Source organism: Strix aluco, chromosome 5 (assembly GCF_031877795.1).
Source record: "Strix aluco isolate bStrAlu1 chromosome 5, bStrAlu1.hap1, whole genome shotgun sequence".
NCBI classification, from domain to species: Eukaryota; Metazoa; Chordata; class Aves; order Strigiformes; family Strigidae; genus Strix; species Strix aluco.
This window is the reverse complement of record NC_133935.1, coordinates 17,313,507-17,335,884: the sequence shown is the minus strand read 5'-3', so window position 1 is coordinate 17,335,884 and position 22,378 is coordinate 17,313,507. Positions and strand designations below refer to the sequence as shown.

The window sequence follows — 22,378 nt, the reverse complement described above, 5'->3', positions numbered from 1 at the left end:
CTTTGAGAGAAAATCCCACAGATGTTTTTTTGTTGTCGTGTTCAGCTCTGCTTCTGTGCCTGGCTGCTTTTCTACTCCACCTATCTGGTACAGAGCATGGCAAGCAAAAGGGGGACTCGCTGACTCATACACTTGCTTGTTTTCTCTCCAGGGCTCATGTTCAGAGTTGGGCAATTTAAAAACTGACTGTATAAAATTGAGTATTTTTTTTTTAAAGTATGCTCTACTAGTTTGTTCCTGTGTTGCTTTTATACTCCCCTTTATGCACACATTCAAGCAACCACGTTCTTCCAGCACAAATGCTCATGAAAAGTGAATTTCAAGAGTGATCTGTAAATACAAAAACCACATTTTAAAGGGGTATGTGCTACATATGACAGAGGTATTTGCATGCTCATCCACTATAGGATCAGAAACAATTTCTCAAGTAAACAGTTAAAACTCAAGGCTATTCAAATAGCAAATACCAGCTTTTGAATGCACACAGGGAACATTTGTGATTGATATGTAACATTAAAAACAGCACACAAGCCTTTTCAAACAGTGAATGCACTTGAAGACATCAGGACCTGCTCATGCATATTCAGCTGGGGCAGGAGGAGGGTAAATGCATTACATAAATTACCTGTTGCAGATTCTTTGCTCAGTTTCACTCCTTTGCAGTGGGAGGCGTAGACTGAAGCAGGGGAGCGATGTTAGACCCAATGGAGTTGCAAAGGAGATGAGGAGCCAGCAACAGTGTCTTCCCCGTTTCAGAGCCTGCAGGAGGGTGCAGTGCTTGCCCTGTGATGTTTTAATGCTGGGCCTGGTAAGACCCATCAGTATGGAGAGCATTGGGGCACAAGGCCTAAGAGCTAAGGACCTGGGTAATAGCTACTGAAACTCTCTGTAAGGGAAGAAGGTTATGAGGAATGGAAAATCCTGCCAAAAACTCAAAGCAGACAAAAAAGCAGATCTAGCCGAGTCTGAGCAAGGAGCGTGTGTGTGGGTGTCAGGACCTGTCAAAAACAAAACAGGGAAGCGGATGTAAGAAGCAACAATCCAATCTATTCTGATCCATTTTTATTTATATACTGCTGACGGAAAGCCCTCCAAATGCTTTCTGCTGCTCAGATAAAAATCCAATTCAATGCATTTATAAAACTCAAGAGAAAGCAAGAGGTGATGGCAGACTGACGCAGCTCCTTCCCATGTGCCTCTCCCAGCCACCCTGAGGAAAAAGAGCCAGCAGGTTTGCAAAATCCATCAGTACAAGGCAAAAAGAGAGCTAACACAGAGATAGGAAGGGAAGGGGCTGAGTCTTAGACTGGGTGGGCAGAGAGGTGATGGAGTAGCAGTGATACAGCAAGCCCCATGTGAGAAGCAATAACAGGGTACCAGTGGACTGGACAAAGCACCAGGAAGACCCTGACAGCAGGTGAGAGCTGTAAATCATAGTGACCTTCTGTGTAACCTTGTCAGATATCAAATGTCTTTCCTGTGCAGACAAGACCTATCTAACCGGGCACAAGTGGGTGTTAATAACAGTGCAGAAAGAGTCTGGAGACAAATCAGGAGAGCAGCTGCTTAACACAGTGTTTAATTCAACCGCAGAGGCACTAGTCTCTGTCTGGCTGCATGTCTCAGCCCACACAACTGGCTGGTGGAGACCGAGCAACACCATTCCCCGCCAGCAGAATGATGGACACAATTTCTTCTCTCTCCAGAACAATGTTTACTGGCTGCATTTCATGACCTTTCACTGGCTCATTTTCAATGGTCCTGAGGTCAGGATCCTCAGCAAGGGATGTTTTTGGGGAGTCGACTGGCATCTGTGGCTGCCAAGCTTGCCCTGCTGCTGCTTTGCACTGGCAAGTTCCAGACAACAAAATAAAATCACGCACAGTATTTTTCTTCCCTAACAAAAGGAGCACTACTACCCACTGTTGCCCGGGTATGGGAAGATTCAGAGATCCTTCTTCCCATGTGGTCAGTAAGACATGATTTTTCATAGGGTACAAAAAGCAGCGCCTTGTGGTGTGCCAAGTCATGCATCACAGCGCGGCAGAGGCTTTGCAGTTAGGAAATATGCTAACTGCTGGTTTGGAAAATGCCTTCTGGGTTTCCCAGAGCCATTGCCCAAGTTGATACCAATGGGAAAGACTAGTTGGGGGGAGCTGCAGAGAGATCCTGTTTATGCATGGTGGCACTGCCACTTTCAGTCACTTTGTTCTGTAGCAGCAACATAGTGACCTGGACCCCCCCTCAGTCAGAACCTGCTTTTGTCCTTGGCCCGTTGAATAAATGAAGTCAGATGTTTCCACCGGTCTTCTTGCGGGCTGCGCAGAGGCTTTGCATGCTCTGTTTTGCTGTCAGTTGCCGGCACAGTCCTCACTGTGAGCAACTGGCTGATCCAGAGCAGCTCAGGGCACATCAGGTTTTCTGTGCCTTTGCACACCACTCTCTGGCTGTCTAGAGTGCTTATTCTGTCTGTTAGCTTTGCCATCACCGCAATATTCAAGTGCTTCCACCTGTCCAGAACTCTTGCATAAAGATTTTTTTCCTGTAGGCTAGACTCATTGCAATTATCTATACACGAACTGATCATTCATCTGTTGTTGTGTAACAGCCACAAATTCATGTGCAAGAGCCAACCCTTTTAGACTGACATTATATTTCAACTCATTTTCACTTTTCTGAAACTGCATTTTCCCACCAAAGTACTTTGTCTCAAGTAAAAAAAGGCAAACGAACAAACCCAACCTGCAAAACATTAATTTGCTCTTTCTCTTGCTGCAGTATCTTTTACCAAGCAAAGTCACCTTGGGCAAGTAATTAGTACCTCACTTTCCTCACTAGAAAAATGGAAACAATAATATTTTTCCATCTTTGATATCTTTAGGATGGAATATGTTGCTACTTATTATTCATTATAATGTTTTACACCAAAATTTAATAACATAAAACTCAGAACCTGAAGGGAAAATGTAAAAAGCAAAGGTGAGGAGAATACAGAGTGCTGCTGTGGTTGTGTGTTTTGAAGATGCTGGAAGTTTCTTGTAGTCTGTTGAATAACGTTTGTTAAACATTCAGGCAGAGCTGGCTGAGTTGCTTTTGCACAAGGTCAGGGGAAGGCCAAAAAACAGATCAGATCTTACTCCAGACATCCCTCTCATTTTGCAGTTTTTCAGATCTGAGGAATGTTTTGCTATTGCAGTTGGCCATAGGGTTGAGCTCACCTAAGATTTAGAAGTGTTTGGACCTCAGGTTTTGCTTCAGGTGTGACTAATGTTTTGCTTCTAGCGTTGCCTTAGAAGAACAGGCAGAATCCTCCTTGAAAATCTGTCCATTGTTCTGTCTGGTGACAGTTAGCACCTCCTCTGAGTGCATGCTAAGGATCAGTATATGCTCACAGGATGTTGAAAGTACACATAACTAATCAATGTTCTGTCACTTGGGAGACAAAAGTAATATGCTAAGTACTTTTTTTTTCCCCCCCCTAGAGGTATAGATGCTCTAAGTATAACATTAATATCTGTATTACCTCTGAGGTGTTCTTATTGCAGGGGGATAAAATAAGAACCAACTACAGCTACCTGTCCTGCACAAGCTTTCGTCTGACTCAGATTTGTGGAGACATTTTTCCCACACACTTCCCCCCAAACATGTAGCCTTCCTTTTCCCCTAGTAATGGGGCTTTGGGGTAAGATGCAGTTGAGTGGAACAAACTAGAGCCTGAAGTTGACAGAGGCACTGTATCTGTCCCCCTTTGCCTTCTCTGCTACTCTTGTCAAAGTCCCCTCCTCAACCCCTTCTGATTCCCTGTCATCTATGCCTCCTCCTCAGTCCCAGACTCCCAGCTTTAAACATAACTCACCAGCATCACATTACTGATTCTTCATGAGTGCCAGAGCTCTTCTGACATCCTGTGCCTGCACTGCCCATCAGACTGTAAGTTCTCCAGGGCACAATGTGCTGCAGTGTTTCATGTAGGGCTCAGGCAGTGCTGGAAAGAAAACTCAATGATTAACAATAATAATGCAACTTCTTCAATGCACGCATGAGTATCTAATGACCTGCGTATTACTATCATAGGTTAAAATGGTACCTTTTTGCAGAGCTGCACCGAACTAGTGTCTCGTATTGATGCACTTTGAACTGGTCTGTAAAGGAAGGCTGGATTGCAAAGGTCTCCATCCTAAGTGTCGCTAGGAAGACTCTTAGTTATGAATTCCAAAATTCTGTTTGTAGCACTGCATCCACACAGTTTTGCATACTCACAGTAATTGCCTTTGTTGACTTAAAAAAAAAAAAAGCATGTTTATGAAATAATGGTACATATGAGGGAAAAAAGGTAACAAAAACCAGACAACAATAGAGCAGAAACTCCCCAAGTGGAGCACAGATGAGGACAGTGTTTCAGGCACATTCTTTTATTCTGTGACTCCTTTCCACATCCCCACGGCACCTCCAACTCTGTGAGTCCTGAGCAGGGCTGACCTCACTGAACACGTGAGATCTGACAAGAGCACAGCACACAGCAGTACGGCTGCAGGCTAATGCTTTTATTTTTGTAACTGTGTATTCCTAAGAGCATGGTCACAGGAGTTAGGGATCAAATCCATGCTTCTTGCATAACTGAACAGAGTATTCCTGCTAGACCACTTGGCAAGAGATCAAACTTCCCATACCAGGCCTTTAAAAAAAATAAAGGGAGTAATATTAAGAACAGCCATGGCCATAAGAGAAAAACAACAAGTATTCTAAGGCGTCCACTTAACCATGATCCTAGCAGGCACAAATTACTTGTTTAATTTTAAAGCCGACACAAGACTCACAGAATCTGCAACACTCTCAGACACCCAGCTATTTGCCATGCAATCCCACTTACCATTGCATATTCAAACCAAAACCCAGCTATCCAAACCTCCACTTTGTTTCAGACATCAACCCCATTGCTGGTCATTCTTCAAGTTAGGAGTTGCCATGAACTGACTAATCCCCCTCTGCCACATGAAGAGGATATTAACCCAAAGATGAAGGAGCCAGCTACAACTACCAGCTACTGTGTTAGTAAGTCATTGTGAACATCATTCTTCTTTTGATTCTGGATTCTGACCACCACCATTAAGTTCCTTTAGAACAACGTGGGTGCTAAATATTAGACCTTGTTTCCAAAGGAAATTGAAGTGAAACTTTTTTTTGCCATTCTGAAAGGCTCAAATACATTTCAACATTCTGATGAAAATTGACTGCACTCCCTACCCAGCTTTGGATATGCTTTTTTTTTTTTTTTTGTTAATCTTCTGGACTTTTAATTCCTAAAAGAAGGGGAAAAAAAAAAGAGAGAATTTTCAAGAACATTTCTTCCTTTTTAAAAAATAGCTCTTTTAAAAATTCATATTTTTCAAATCACGTATATTTAAACCAGGAACTTTTAATAGTATTTTATCAGTTTCCTATATTAGCTTCAATGTTTTTAGATGTAGATTTTAATGCTTCAAGACATAAGTCATTGCTGGATACAAATTAGGGGATTTTGGAATATATCTGGAAAGTTAATAAAGAGAGAAGCATGAAAAGAGATGCAAGACCCTACATTAAAGATTAGAGTTAAATATAACTGGAGAGAGAGAAAGATGTTCTATTAAAAACTTACTGAAAATATTAGTGTATATTAAGAGCCTACTGACAAATGATTGTCTAAATAGTGACATCAGGACACTCAATACATTTTAGGACAGTCTGTTTCCAAACAGAATAATGAGGATGAAAGAAAAAAAAAATAAATAAAAGAAGCTTTCATGAAATAATTCATTTTAATTATTGTCACCATCAATTAGGACTCAGTCCTGCACCATTTAATTGTACTTTTGACATTGCCTCCTAGAAACATATTTCAGAAAATGAAGTAATATGTGGTAAAGAAAAATTTGCACTGAAAAAATTCCTTTAATAAAAGCTTGTTCCTGCAGAGTTAGTTTCAAGCTAGAAACAGTTTCATCTTTTCAAATATAAAACCTAAATAACAGAAATCAATATTCCCTGGGAATGAGACTCACCCCTGTGAGAAGTTCATCCAAACTCTTTGCTGTCAATGTCAAGCTCCTATTTTGGGATGTAAGTGGGTGTTCAAATGATTGGGTTGTGTGAATAATTGATTATTTGATTCGGTTGTTGAACCAAAATATTAAACTCTGCTTTTTTCTGAAGTCAACTCCAAAACACCATTTTCAGTGTATCTGGTAAATAACAAAAACTTCATAGTCTTAGGGTAAATTATTGCTATTTGTTTGCTTGGGACCAACTTTAGTTCTGCCATTTTTTTCCAGGTCTATGCAATAAAAGCAAAGGACTAGATTCATAGAAGAGCCTAGGCATCACCTTCAGAGATGTTTTTCCAATTTATACTCAACTGGAAATCTAGTGAACACTTGAAATTCTTACCTGAAATATTTTCTTTCCAAATGAGCACTGAAATACATGTTGAACATTTCCAGTGACGTTATTACTCTTGCTTTTCAATCTTTCAAATGCATTCTATTGCTCTTAAGTATTCACATGAAGTTAATTTCATTTCAAAGCTTACCATATCAGCCTATTATAATTCCTCTGTGCTGCAGGCCAGATTTCCTAGTGGTCCTTAAAATTATGCCATATTAACTGCCTTGTAATAACTGTATATCAAGGTGTAATGTTAATTTCACAAGACTTTTCTCTAGAAACATGAATTTATTTTGCATCTGTACACAGAGGGGGGAATTAAAGGCTGAAGTGGGAGATATATATCCTACTGCCTTGTAAATGAAAAGAAAGACTATATCGTAGGTCTTAGAAATACAATTAAGTGGGGACCTGATACAAAGGTACTCCTGCCTTTAAAGTTGTGGATGTGTGGGGGACTTAAGAGATTTGACCTTTCTGGTATGCAGGGAAGTAGGCTAAGCACCTAGTTGGCCAGGACAGGTAAGTCAAACAACATTAGGAGCAAGAAGCTGGCTTGTAAGGAAAAAGTCAAAGGACTCAGGACCTTCACAAAACAACTGGCATGGGTAGGAAAGAATATCTGAAAATATCCAAATATATAAACATAAAGGAAGAGGAGGATTTTTTTGAGGTACCTCAAAATGAGTAAGTAGGACTTACCAGAAGGCAAATGAAAATATAAACCAGCTACAAGAATATTCCTTAAAATACAGACTGGCCTGGCAGTGATGGCACTAGCTCCAGTGGAGAGTAGGGGCAGGTTATTGTGCTGACAGGTATTTACAGTTGAGAGCTCCGGATTTTATTTTGGGCTTTATTCCCTATAGTCATGCAAACTGTGGCACAATACTCCACTTTGTCTCTATCACTGCAGAGTACTTCATATTCAACACTACCCCAGAACCACTAGAAGAGTAATGTAGACGTCATGCAGGGTGAAATCTTGGCTGCCGCTAAAGTCAATGGGAGTTTTACTCTCTGACTAAAGCATGTAGTGAAGCCCTACTTTTACCTACATAGCTCAACTCTTACCTGTAAGAGAGGGTTTTAATTTTTCAGGAGCCCACTGAACAAACAGTCTGCTGGCTACAGCATAGATGATTAAGCAGGACATTTCAGTCAGGGCTACCTACTGGTTCTGCTGAAGCAGCAGTGACACCATTGGAAGTGCCAGCAAGGATGAAGAGGGTTAATTAGCATGTTGGGTGGTAAAAATGCCAGCAGTTGCCAGAACATCTCCACTTGGGCACCCATCATGGTAACTCTCTAGGTTTATCTGTACCAGCACTAGCAGTGATGAGGTATTTTTGCTATTACTCCTCTTTGGAGACCCAGCCAGCACAGGCAGACTGTCACATTATGAGTTCCTCCTTTTCCTCTTTGAATATAGGCAGCGGGAGCTTGACCTTGAGTATGCACCACTACCTTCATGGAAGGGAATGAAATACAAAAAAGTAATGCCAAACCGAATATTGTTTCAGTCACATTCGGTATTTTATAGGTCTGGTTTTTTCAGTTTGGAATAATACTGTTTAAGTCCTGAAATCTATGCTGTGAAACATATAGAATGTATGTTATGGAAGAATTCCCACTGCTGCTACAACCTCAGCCTGTTTCCAGGAGCTCCAGACTGTTCATCCATCATCTGCATGATGCACTAGTGCCAGGTTTGCATTAAGAAACAACTGCTTTTATTTAGCTCCTCCTGAAAATTAACCTTGTTTTTTAAACTGACGTTTTAAACTGATTGGCTTAATTCTGCAACCACCAGAGTCGAAGAATAAATACCCTGTCACATTTTTTCATTACATCAAAACTCGTGCCATATCAACAAAGTGTTATTCTGCATCTGAAAGACTGGCAAAAGGAGGTAAATGATAACTGCAGGCTGATGCCCCAGCTAGACAGATTTTTGTGCTTGGCTTGAACCCACTGATTTCAAAATGAGGCTTCATGCACCTGCTTGCCTGGAGCAGCTTATAGGATTGGGGTCAGAACTGCAGCTACCAGGGGAAGCCTCTCCCTCAATCCTGCCTCCAGTTTTTTCTTATCATCGTCATGCTTATATCATCTTTAGTAGCACTAATGCAGCCTGATCTCTCTAAACTATGTCATACTAGTAGAAGGAAGAAAAATGCTTGTCTGCTCTCTCCTTCTTTGTACCTTCCTTTTTTTTAAAAAAATTTGTTAGGTATGATGATGACCTCTGTGAGAATGCCAGGTTTATTTCAGTAGATTTGGCTGCTAATTCATATCTATTAGGACTGAAAGACATGATCTGAATTTGAGATGTCTATTAATAATCTGTTTGTTATCTTAATAAATATTTGTGAATTATTTATCTGACATAGATGACATATTTATTATTACAAATATGCTTATTGGTCATGATTCACATTGGTCTCTATTATTTTGGACTGTTTTCATTTATCTGTAGGCAGCTCATGCTGTTTTATATATTCTGTCACAGTTGGTTGTGTTTTGCCTTTTTGTGCTGATCTCTGTAAAAAACACAGCACATAAGAAATTAAAAAACAATGAGAATGTTTCCAAAACCATCACTCTACCACATCCATCCAGCAGAAATTTAAACGTGTATGAAACAGAGTACAAACCTGAACAGATGGGAAGCTTTTAAACAAATCATAACTTAAGACATCAGCAAATAACTCTGGCTGCTTTAGGATCCAGACCTGAAACTAAGACAGAGTCAATGGAGAGACTGACATTGTCTTTTGACCAAGCCCCAGGTACCTGCATGCTCCTGTGCAGTGACATCTTTGGAGAGAGGACTCTGCTCATGTGGCCTTGATCCCTCATTCAGGGATGTGATGCTGTCCTTGTTCCTCAGAAGTGCACAGAAAGAGAGGCAGGTACAGCTGGAGCAAAGATCTGACACTCTCTGCTACACGGTGCTGTGAATGCTAAAAATTCAGACAGGTTCAAGGTGAGACCAGCCAAACTGATAGAAGAGAAAACTACTGAGGTTTTTTTTCTAACGCAAGGGTGTCACCTCTGACTCAGGAAGTCCGATTGGAAGCATATTTTGGGAAAGTATCACTTTGTGTTGCTCCCACTGTAATTCTATTTCCTAGGCATCTGATTTTTGTTATTTATAAGCTTTTCAAGTCTTACACAGTGGATTTCAACCTAACTTTCAAATTTTGAGTTTTCCTTTCAACCATACTCAGCATGTCTTTATAACAAATATTCAGCCATTCTCTTCAGTTTACTGACAAGCACTTCAGATACCTCCTGCCCTCACACCTTTCTTCCTCCTTCTCTGCACATTCAGTTCTCTTCCACAACTTCCACATCAGTCTTGCCTGCAGACCAAACATCAGCCTTCCCCCACCCCAATGACTACCGGCCTATCTGTCCTCAGTCCCCTGCCCCCTGTCAGTTCTCAGTGGTCTCCCTATGTGTCATGCTTCCCAATTCACACCAGTTTTCTCTCCTCACCATCCAGCCACTGTTACCGCTTCTGACTCCTAAGCCCTCCCTCCCTTCAGGGACAAGACCCCTTATCCTTTGCCATTTCTCTCTCCACCTTCCCAAGGTGAGCGCTGCAGACAGTGCTGCAGGGGGAAGGAGTGACTGAACTGTCATCTTTGCATTGGATGGAAAGAAGAAGCAGTGCTGCTGTGAGCTTTTGAGATTTTTTTTTCTTTTCCCCCTCTTTTAAAAATGAGTATAGTGTTATTTGAGAAAATACTGCTTCTCACTATCTGAAAAGGTCTGCTAGGCTGCTTTTACTTGGGAGAGGGGCAAATAAGGTAGCCAGCAAATGAGAGGGGAATTTCTCTCTGGCCAAGTTAAATATTATAAGGTTTCAGCTGCTTGCCTTGTCACTAGATTGGCTTCAACCATTGTCAAAATCCCATCACTTGTGAAGAAATTCACAAGAGAGAATGGCTTGCTCCCAGAGCTTAACCTTATGTTAAACTAATGCATGCAACACAAAAACTAGACCTGTGATCTGCCACCATTTGACCTATCTCCTGCTCTTTACATCTGGGCCTCCCAAAACAGAGTTGTCTTTTGTGTCCTTCACAAGAGGCTGTGTAGACAGCGGTTGTACCATATGGAGTCAGTTGCAGCAACGTGGAGGGTGGTAGCTGTCTGAAGGAATTCTGCCATGTTCATCAAAGAAGAGTCTGGAGCAAGTTGTATTGGTTTTGAGTCACAGGATCCTTTCTGTCTCTTCATTTGCTTCTTGAAATGCTTTCAGACACCAAAATAGAACACAGAAATATTTATCACAAGACAGCATCTCTGGGCACAAGAGATCCTGTCTGTAAGCAGATTTGAAGGCAAAGGTTAACCTGAGCAGAAGCCTGGCCCCATAAATGAGTAGCAACCTCTTCAGCAAATATTTGGCCTGCCTCTAGTTGGACCACACTGTGTATCAGCAAGTCTGAAGGATTACCTCAAAAGCAAGAAAAAAAAAAGACTCAATTTTTAAAAAAACTGCATAATTTAAAAAGTTCAGTCCATTTAGCTTGCTAAAAATAATATCATCAGGTGATCTGATCAGTCACCTTCAAGGAGAGAAAAGCTTTAGGACCAAACAGCTCTTTACCCTAGTGGAGAATGGCATAAATACTCATGTCTGGAAAGTAAAAAGGATAAATGCAAATGAGAAAAATATTCCAACTTGTCAACAATGACAGAGATTAACTATAGTGACAAAATACCAAGGAATGAGACAAATGGTCTACCTTTTACTATCTTCAGAGTGGTACCAGAGGCATTTCTGGAGATATGCTTTTCTTAAACTCATGTTCCAGGTTCAGTAGCTGCATGAGATTATATGGTATGTAGCATGTCAGGCCAGATGCATTATTGATTTGTCCTGGCCTTAATTTCCCTGAGAAGTCAGCATCTGCTTACCCCTGTTATATAACAGAGTGCAGACTAACAGACTAAACAAGCCACGCTTTCAAGGTGAAACAGGACGCCATGGAGGGTCTGTAATGAGAAAGCATTGGAGACAACAGCAATGTTTCCTTTGCATTGAGGAGACGGGAGGAGTCCTCTGGCATCTTCATCCTCAGTCCTGCACCACAAAGCCAGGTGGTATGGTCTGCAGTCTTACCTCCTTTAAACTGAAATCTGCAACAAGGTGAAATCTCTCTCTCTCCTATTGGCGCTGATGAATTGTTAATTCATACTGATACCACAAAATCAGAAGCAAAGGGAAAATATCTTGTTCTATAAATCAAACATAAAGAGCTGATATATGGTGAGGACAAATACTGCAGTTTCTTTCAATTATTTTTTTTTCCCTCTTCAGTGGAACACAGTTAAGCTGACATATAAATATTTTAAAACAGCTGCTTATCAGAAAAATGGTATACTGTAGCCTTAGTTGAAATGTATACTGTTCATGCATGGTTTTTGTTTTCTTGACAGTGCTTGATCTCTGCCACTGCTGAAGAAGCTTCTAGTTGGAGTATGAGTTTAGACTTAACATTATTCCATTTCTTCTTTTTTTTTTCCCCCTCTTTTTTTTTCTGTACATCTTATGCAAGGTCAGATCACAAAAACTTGTCCCATTTGAAAATCCCCATCTAACTCAGTGGGACTAGTCAGATAAGATTTGGAGAATCAAGCTCATAGTCAACTTTTCATTTTACCGCAGTATTTACAAAAGACTGAAAAACTGTCAGTTCAAACAAAAACCTGACTGACTCTGAAGAAAATGTCTCTGTGTAGCTTTTGCTCTCTAGAATTAATCAATTGAGTGGTCAAAGCTTAATTTCATGAAAAAGACAGGAGATAATGTAACATTTAGCAACATTAAAAGGGAAAGTGCATTTTAAAGGGGTACCTTGATTCCTTTCAGTCTGCAGTAAATAATGCAAGACTGCAATAGCACAGTTCAAATACTGTCAAGATTTTAAAATGTGTTAAAACTACACATCTCAGCTAAGGCTACAATACAAAAATTGTACCTTTTTCCTGATGAGCAGCTGTTTTAAAATATTTATATGTCAGCTTAGCTGTACTCCACTGAAGAGAAAAAAAAAAACCCACATTGAAAGAATCTGAAGTATTTGTCCTTACCACAACTCAGCTCTTTATGTTTGATTTATAGAACAAGATATTTTCCCTTTGCTTCTGATTTTGTGGTATCAGTATGAATTAACAATTCATCAGCTTCAACAGGAGAAAGAGGGATTTCACCCTGTTGCAGATTTCAGTTTAAAGAACATAGGTAGGACTGCAGACCATGCCACTTGGCTTTGTGGTGCTGGGCTGAGGTAGAAGACGCCAGAGGACTTCTCCTGCCTTTACTCAATGCTCATCTGAAGCAGAGGAAGCACTGCTGTTGTCTTCAATGCTTTCTGATTACAGACCCTCCGTGGTGTCCTGTGTGACTGTGGGAAACACACTTTTTTTGGTCTTAGTTTCATTTTATCAGTTTCACAGGTGTAAGCAGATAGTGACTTGGCTTAGAGTCAAGATGGTGAAACATCTCTCATTGATCTGAATAGTTTTGGATGAGGGCTCAAGTGAAAGAAGCCTGAGTAAAAGAAGCATTCAGGAGATGCAGATATTTTTTTCCGCATCCATGAATTATGCATGAGTACATTGTGATTGTCTTGATTCTATCCTCTATTTTGAAATTATTCATCTAATTCCTGCAGAATTTTTTTGGTCTGTAGGCTGTTTGCAAGCAGTTCTGAGAATCTCTACTCAAGCAGCTGCTAACTTCCAGGTGGGGCTGAAAACGCCTCATCTTCCCCCAGAAATCAGAATGGAAGGTGGCAACACAAGACCGTGATTCTTGCATCTCTTCCCTCCCATCTTTGACTCTAATTCTGTCTTTTTTATATGATTTCTGTTATGCTTCCTTGTGCGTACTTCTTAAGAGCTGGATGAGAATGGATCTGGTGGGAAACACTAGCTGTGGGGATTTCACTTGAGATTCTGTGATGGTATTGAGAGGGAAAGGGAGAAAATGTCAGGTTAATTAAGGTGAGTTGGCCACCATTAAATCTGCCTTTCCTTGAGTACTAAGGACTTGACCTTGAACACCAATAATCTTTGTGGTATTCAGGTGTGCTTTTACATCACTCTCCTTCTAAAGAAAGACAATATAAATACATGTATTATAGAAATATAAAAACCCTTACCATAAACTCATAAGTTTATGATAACAAGACCATAAAGTTATAGCTGGGAACCTAAGCTATATGCCCTGCATCTCAAACTGGTAGCACTTTGGATACTGAATTACCAGGAGAAAGTTGTTACCTTGCAAGGCCTGGGCATGGAAGGTGGAGAATGGGGTCAAATGCAAGAAATGGGGAGAAGGCTGTGTGAATTTGCTGTGAGGAGCCACTGTCCGAGAGGAGATGGAGTGTAACTGAGAAGAGGGAAATGCCTTGAACAGAATTTCAAATGGAAAAACACGGGAAATCTCTACCTATCAAACGTCTGGAGTGATTTGTTCACAACAAATTTCATGAGCTGTTGCAAATTAAAGTGGGATTAGGGCCTCTCAGAAAATGTTACAAGAACACTCTGCAGTGAAAATTTTTCTGCAGATGAAACACCTGAAGATGTTACTATCTTCCCCATCGTGTATGCTTATTAGTATACCCTTATTTATGGATTCACTCTCCTCTGACTGAATTAAACAGCTAAATAAATATAAAATTAAATCATGTAGTATTAGACCTTTCCATTAAATCCTGGGGCTTGACTCATTTGCATTTTGTTTTGTTTTTATAATGCATGCTTATTTTAATTACTACTGCTGCACTTTATTTGTAATTGTCTGTGCAATGCCCAGGCACCTTGCTAAGTGGATAAGGGAAGCACTTTATTCCATAATAACATAATTAATCCATTATTATTCATTATTATTTTTTCTGGAATGGACTGAAAAGAATCAGGACTTTGAAAAATACAATACCAACAAATTATCTATGGCAAAAATAATTTTAACAGAATTCATACTTTCCTCATGTTCACCATTGTTTGCCTCTAGATAGCATCTCTCCTAAAGAGAGAAGCAGCAGCAGCATTTAATGACCTGAGGATTGGGCTGAATGCCAAAGATGTTTGAAATCAGAGATCTGTCCGTGTCCCCCCCCCCCCCGCCCCCTGCCAGCTTCCTGCATGGCCTTGGACAAGTCATTTAACCACTCTGTGTCCCTGTTTCCGTATTTCTGATGGCTACAATCCTAACATTCACCTTCTACAGAACAGTGAAGCTTGCTAATGTGCAGAGCTTTGCAAACAATGTATGCTAGGTATTGTGGCAGCATAATCAAAGGGACACAATGATGGCTGGATAAAAGAGGAGGCGTTTCCTAGGTATGCAAGATTCTTGCTTACTGAGCTAAAGAAGACATTCAGTTTCTTCCGATATCCTTGCAGATTCCTTCTGAATGAATACCCCATCTTCATTTAATTTTCTTATTATGGAGGTTTATGCAACTCTATTACCTCTTGAAGTTTTGTGAGGAGATCCCTGCATAGTCTTTCATGTTAGGCACAAAAGCGTTCTGCTGCATTTTCCTTTGGCACATGCTCTCTGGAAGGTCAGGGCTCGTCTTACCATTTTTGTCCACCAGTCACCACACCTGCACAGAAAACAGGTTTCTTTCCAGTTCTAGCCTGCTTGTTTTTAGCTTATCAATCCATGGCTGTAGGTCTTTTTAATTCATGCCAAAGATTTATTAGTAGAAACTAGGCTAATGAGGCTGGTCAAGCAAATTAAAGGTGCAGAAACAGTGAATGAATGCATCAGGTCCACTCCATGCAGTAAAAGTCACATCTTCTGATAGGCATCCAAGCACCATGACAACAAGACTTCCAAGCTGTTTTGTCCCATCCCCAATCATCCAAACCAGGATGCTTTTTCTTTTTAGTTAGCATTCCCTTAAGAATACATGCTAGGACCTGGATAGGCCAGTACATTGTCTATGACCCTTATTTCTTCATCGCTTTTATCCAGCTGAGCTGCAAAGGACCATGATGCCCACTGCAAAGACAGAACTCTGCACAGGGCTTGCCTTAAGAGTTAAAACAGCTTCCTCTATTCTGTAAGATAAGCAATCTCTGCCTGAAGTGTCTCCTAACAAGGACAAGGTAGCTCTGTGTGTGTGTGTACGTACATAAGTGAGTGTACCCATAGCCATACCTGGTTGTTTCCTAGAATGCATTAATGCCAAAAGCACGTTATTTCCATTGGTGTCCCTGGACTCTGTTCCTGTGAGACAAGACTGAAACGATGCTGCTCAGTAGTGTCTCTGAAAGGAGACAGCATACCAGCACAATTTCCAAAATGATTACTTCCACTCTTCCCTAAATATAGTTCAGGTGTTTTCACCTCCCCTGTCTTTCTGTGCGTGCCTTTTTTCACATTCTCCTATAACCATCTCTCCCCTTGCTTAAAATAATGCCAGTTCCTGCTCAGTCAATCCCCTGTCACAAAGCATTAATGACGCACTAGGCAATAAGATGGAGGAAGGTCTCCCCTAAAACTTTCCAATAAAATCGTAAGTGTGTGGGCTTTGAATGCTCTTACGCCTTAGAGTTCACTCTGGGGTCTTCCCCCAACACACAGGGGACATATGGCAATGTTTCACGGTCCCTCAAAGCCATCTCTAAGTGCTTGCAAGAGAACTGTGAATAGCAGTTCTTTTTTAGGAGGAGTCTGTGAACAGCTTCTAATCCTGGTGATCCTGTTTGCATCAGTTTACATTCCCAGGGCTATCTGTGAACAGAAGAGACTGGAAATACACCTTTCAGCTCATCTGAAACAGAGATTCTCCTTTACATTGCTTGGTTCCTCACTTCAGGAAATCCTTGCTATGGTGCAGGTCTTGCTGATCTGAAAAGGCAAACAAGAGTAGTTCTACACTCAAAATCACCTAGTTAAAAAGAGTTGGTTTTTGTTCTGTGGCCTTTTGTACGCTCAGTCAAATCTACTGACATGCTTGCCTAAATCCAGGTCTGACTACTTGTTACACCTCCCAGATCTTCAGCACCCACAGTGATTGGAAAAGATGCCACTTTTTTACCCTTTACAGAAATCATCAAAATTGTTCATGGATCTACACAGGAATTCCTTAAAGTAATTCTATTACCCTTAGCCAGGTTACTTACTGATGAATATATAGTAAACACACAGATTGTTTCTCAGAGCCAAGGTTGTAAGTTTACAAACTCGTAAGGCTGTGGATGAGGAAAGGCAAAGGAAGGTATTTCTTGAGAAATGAGGAAAAAAAGCATCTAACAGCAAAGGCTCTACCTGTCACTTCCCTGGTATTACATCCACAGCCCCCACACCCCCCACCAAAACTCCACAGTAAGTCCTAGTACTCTTCCCAAGAACCTAAAGGACCCCAAAGATTCAAAGGAGTGACAAACTTGCAAGGAAGCAGCAGATTCCTCCAACATCCATTTTCCTCGGTACCTCCTTCCCTCGGGTTCAGATTTAGCCCTGCCTTCTGCATGCTAACAAGGTAGAGCGAAAAATAGGACCGTTATCAACAGGGCAGACAAACACAGCCACGATTATTCGAGCCACTTTGGGGAAAAAAAAAAAATCACTAAGTCACCCTGGAAAAAAAAAGAATGGCAACACCTAGAAGTGCCATTCAGGGAGGAGAGAAGAGCGGGTGTCGGAGAGGCTGCGAAGGGCTCCGCAGAGAGGCACGGCTGGGCCCCGCAGGCGCTGCCCGCTCCCGCCTCGGGCTCCCCTCAGCACCGGCCGCCCCGCAGCGGACCGAGGCAGCACCACGCAGACGTGGCCGAAGCGGCACCCGCCGCCTCGCTGAGGGGAGCGGAGGGGAGGGGGGCGGCGGCGGGGCACCACCACGCCAGCTTTCCTCTCAGAAACACCGGCCCAGCGCCGGCAGCGGGACCGGACCCCCACCGCTCTGCCCCCGGCCCTCTCTCGCGCCTGCGCGGCCCGGCCGGGGGGGGCGGGGCCTCTGCGGCGGGTCCCGCCCCTCTCCCCCTTCCCCGGCCTCGCCGTGCGTGGCGCGCGGGGGCAGAGGCAGGCGCGCGACGCGACCCGCCTCCCCTCCACTCCCCTCCCCTCCCTCCCGCGCGCGCGGCCGTTTGTCGCGCGGGTGCGTGCGTGCGTGCGCGTGTGTGCGCGCGCGTGTGTGCGCGCGCGCGCGGGGCGGTTGAGGCGCCTCCCCGCAGCCCGCGCCGCTCTCGCCGGAGCGCCGGCGGCCGGGCAGGGGGGCCCGGGCCGGCAGCCGGGGCATGGAGAGCCTGCTGGAGAACCCGGTGCGCGCCGTCCTCTACCTGAAGGAACTCACCGCCATCGTGCAGAACCAGCAGAGCCTCATCCACACCCAGCGCCAGCGCATCGACGAGCTGGAGCGGCGGCTGGACGAGCTGAGCACCGAGAACCGCAACCTCCGCGGGCAGCAGCCGGCCCCCGCCGAGCCGCCGGCGGCCCCCGCGCCGCCCCAGGGCCCCCCGCCCGAGCAGCCCCCGCCGCCGCCGGGCCAGCCCGACCCGCTCCAGCACCACCAACAGCTCCCGGCGCAGCCGCCGCCGCAGCCGCCGCCGCCGCCGCCGCCGGCGGGCAAGCAGGCACCGGCGGGCCCCGGCGGCAGCGGCCGGGCTCCCGGCCACCAGCACCCCGCTCTCCAGACCCACCAGCACCCCGCGGAGAAGGACGGCCGGGAGAAGGGCTGCTGCGCCGCTCTGCTCCAGCACAAGACCCACCAGGCCATCGGCAAAGGCGTCCTGAGCAGGAGACCGGAGTAAGTGAGAAGGGGGGAAGCGGGGGGGCAGGGGTGGCGGTGGGGGAGCAGGAGCGTAACGGGCTCTTTCCGGGCCCAGATCCAAGAGGGAACTGGGTTATACCCCCCTGCAGCCTTGCACAGGGAGAGGCAGTGTGTGGGTGGGTGGGGAATCCCTCCCTCGAAGCCTTGTCGGGGAGCGCAGGCAGAGTGCAAAGAGGAGCCAGGATGCTGCTTCCAAGAGGCATTTGCCTCCTAGTTCACCGCTTTTATTTTTATGTACAAGTGTCCGTGGTCCACTTGAACCACTCGGGCTGCTCGCCCGCGGTACTCACGCACAGCATCGTACCCTCGTTGGCTGTCATAAATAAATAAGTCTTTGATCAAAGATGAGTGTGGTTTAGCCCAGGCAGAGAGAAGCTTTGCAAAAGGACAGCGGCATTGTGGCAGCTTCTGTTTGCCTTAAGTCGCTGGTATCTGTCAGAAAAAAACCACATCATACCTGGAATAAGCTGGGATTTTCCTGCCCTCACTGATATAAGGGGTCTGGGGTATGCATTATATTGCACATGATGTGTATATCTTCATAGAGATACAGATGCTGTACATACGTTTGACATTTAGGATGCCTATCACACTTGTGTGTGGGTTGCCTTTTTTTTTTTTCTTTGGTGAGTGGCACCTGACACGGATCCAGCTCTTCCAAAGGACAAAATATTTTTGCTGGTCTTTCCTCTTCAGTGAAGAAAGCATGACTACTAGTACTGAATACTGATAATGGTCTATGTGCATGCATGTATAGTAAACAAGGATGAGCATTCCAGCACTATAGGTGGTGGAAAAGGCTACTACTGAAGAGTCACATTTTCTTGGATTACGTATCCAGTACATGCCATCAGTTCACCAGCTGGTAATTACAACTGCACTCAGTATTGTATTGTCCTTTGTTTAGGCACTTTGAAAGCAGGGGAATGTTTTCTGGTTGAAAGCCAGAGTTAGTGAAGTTAGGAAGAGAAGGAGCATAGTTTCTGATGTGGCTTCTTTTATGTAAGAAAAAAGCTAATATAAGTAGTAAAACTATATCAGAATTTCTTTCCTAGAACAAACTCCATTGTTTTGGTTATAGTAATGTCAAAACAAATGAAGTATGCAGTACACTGTATAGCCCAAAACATCTTCCTTGTCTCTTTTGACACTTTAAATAAAAGGGCCCCTTCTCTCTCATGTTTGTTTTGAATACACAAACATAGCTACAACATGGAGCTGGATTTTCAGCTGGTGTAAGTAGAGTTACGCCACTTCATAACAGCTAAGCATCTATCACGTGATTCTATGAAAATCAGTGGAGAAATTACTATTGAAAGAAATACTATTAAAGGAATATGTACGGTCAGGACATGCTTGAATCTGAAAAGACAAATCCATAAAATGCTGCACTGTAAGATTTGAATTTTGCAATCACAACTTAAAGGAAGTGAGTGGGCTACTCGCAGTATTAATACAGGTAGTAAGCATTCGCAGGATCTGGGCCTTATTCATCATGCAATAGATGGAGTTTTAAAAATACGTAGGGCCAGATCCTGAACTCATGCCAATTGGTGTAAATCCAGAATAGCATAGTTTAAGTCAAGTCAAAACAGTAAGAAACCCGTATAAAAATGCATAATCAACCTCATTGTTTTTTCAGTAGTGAATCCCTGCAGTGAAGGCTCTGTTAGAAACATTGTATCGGCAAGGGCTTTCCTTTCTTCTGAACAGAGTTTCTAACATACGTCATTCCACAGATTGAAGAATCAATTTCTATGCATAAGTCTAAATACCTCCTTCTTATCTGAGCTTTTTTTGCAGTGGGGTTTGGTTGGGGGAAGAATTGTAGATTTTTTTCTTCCTACCAAAATGCACAAAGAGAAAGTGCATTAAGAACGCAGCTGATCACTGTTATATCATATGATAATCTTTATGTTTCAGATAGATAGATGGATGGATGGATGGATGGATGGAGCCTTTTTTGTGGAAACTCAAGGCTGCTGCTGGGGATAACAGAGCAATCCCTGCAGCGTTCTTCACTCAGGAAGATTAAAATAGACTGCTTCTGTTTCCTTCTATAGCTTAGGCAAACTAAAATCTTTGTATAGAAAAGGAAGTATGTGAGTTACAAAATAGTCTACATTTCTCACTCCTGCAGGTTCTTTTTTTTACCATTGATTGTATATACTGGGTTTCATCCTCTCTCATCTCTGACTGTTAGAAGGAAATCAAAGAGACTGCAAAATCTAACTTAAAGGCAACTTGGATAGAGGGTGGGGAATCTTTCACCACCTATTGACAGCATGCCCAATAACCCTTATGATCCAGCTTGCCAACCTAAGACTTGTATTTTTGCTTATGAGTGACAGCAGGGGACGTATACTTTAATACCTACACAGATTAGGTATCTGCACTGTCTTCCTTCCTCCCCACATCTAAACATGTTTTTCCCTCTATTATAAACCCTGAGATTCAATGTTATCTAAATTTTTTTCTCTTAGCCAAGAGCACAGGAACTGACTTCACTACAGAAAATGGCCACTCTAGACAGAACAGAAAGGATATTTTAGCGTGTCAGGATGTGGTGGCTGAAAGCAAGGGTTAAAGCAGCACCCAGGCAGTGCCCGGCTGTTACTGCCCAGTAATGGAATTTCCTCTGCCTCTCACAAAACAGGACGTTCTGGCAGCATGTTTAAGTTTACTTGTGCTGGCCCTTCTCACCTCAGACACAGCCCTGGGATTTTGCCCATTTTGAGTCAAGACTGAGGGTTTTTTGCAGCCCAGCTCACCTCAAGCCCTGGATAGAAGTGAAGACCTAAGCTTTTGAACATGTGTGACTATTCATGTCAACTGGGGCAGTCTTCTGTAAGGGGACAGGAATTAAAAACAACTGAAGCACCTCTGTTATTTTAAAGAAAAGTTCAGTCTTATTTTCGTTGTTCACTTTTTTAAAAAACTGGTAATTTTGCTTTTTCTAAAGCCTTTTTTTTTTTTTTTTTAAAAAAAAAAAGCCTACCTTTTAAAAGGGAACAAAACCAAACCCCTCTCTAGGAAAGGAAGAATTCCTGAGTTATGCAGAGGACCACTGATTGTTGCTGCATGTCGTTGTGTGAGAAAGGTAGTACTGAGCTTACCTATGAAAAGTGAGACATGGAGAAAGATTTTTGCAGAGATTCTCAGAAAGAATTAGGCTGATTATTATTCCGCGGCATCTGTCTCTTTCTACCTTAGGAGTCTATTGCATAAGCGCCTCACAGCTTTAAAAACAAAAAAATAAGGTCATTCGTCATGGAATGTTTTGCTTCAAAAATACAGGTTGCCAAATTAGCATAGCTTAGATCACCCTTAATAGGCAGCCTCTTGTCTTAAGGGACCATCCCAAAGTATCATCAAATCCTGTGAGTATAAATTTTCCTTCCCTTCTTTATCAGAATACTACCTCTTTGCCAATCTCCAGTACCCTTCATTGAGTATCAGGGAAATGCCACAGGGTTGAATTTAGCAAATTAAGTCTAAATGGCCCAAATCCTGCTGTTTTTTTATCAGTTAAACTCTCAGTAAGGAGCTCTGCCTATGGAAGGACTTCAGATTTTGAGCCCATGCATTAGCTGGAAAACTCACTTGGATAAATACAGTTAGAATAATAGCTAATAATCCGTTATAGTTCCTTCCCTCAAAAGACATGGGTGCAATTTACAAGCATTCTGCATTAAAGTGGCATTAAAATCTTCTTTTAACTGTTTCACCCACAGTGAAAACAAGGCACAGAAACAGTGTTTGTCTAGCATGACATAAAGAATCTAAGTACTGCCTTATTATTAGCCTGTGTTTGCTCTACAAGATACCTCCTCATGCAAAACAAACTCTGAGAACTCACAGAAGAAATTATCTAAAATCACATTTTTCCATAGGTCTTAAAGCTTATTTGGATTTACATTGGACTGAAAATGGTTTTGTTTTATTTTGTTTTATTTTATTTTATTTTGGTTTAGGATAGTATTTTTTATCTTAAAGAGGCAAGTTTTAAAAGTCAATGTTAAAGTCACTTAGTTGCTGTTGCGGTCTGAGGATGTTTGCTATATTTTTGTTTAATTTCAAAAGCCTAATTATGTAACCTTAAAATGAAGTTATTGCATATGCAAAGGTACTGTTTTCCATAA

At 42.6% G+C, this 22,378-nt stretch overlaps 1 protein-coding gene across 3 annotated transcripts in view; it reads left to right on the top strand.

Moving 5' to 3' along the window:
• Window positions 1-17,632: 17,632 nt before the first annotated feature.
• IQSEC3 (IQ motif and Sec7 domain ArfGEF 3) overlaps window positions 17,633-22,378 on the top strand; it is a 107,740-nt gene continuing 102,994 nt past the window's right edge. For all 3 annotated transcript variants that reach the window (XM_074826190.1, XM_074826193.1, XM_074826192.1), the window contains exon 1: window positions 17,633-18,212. In XM_074826190.1, the coding sequence (XP_074682291.1) occupies window positions 17,704-18,212 (509 nt within the window). In that variant the 5' untranslated portion in view covers window positions 17,633-17,703. The remainder of the gene's footprint in view (window positions 18,213-22,378) is intronic.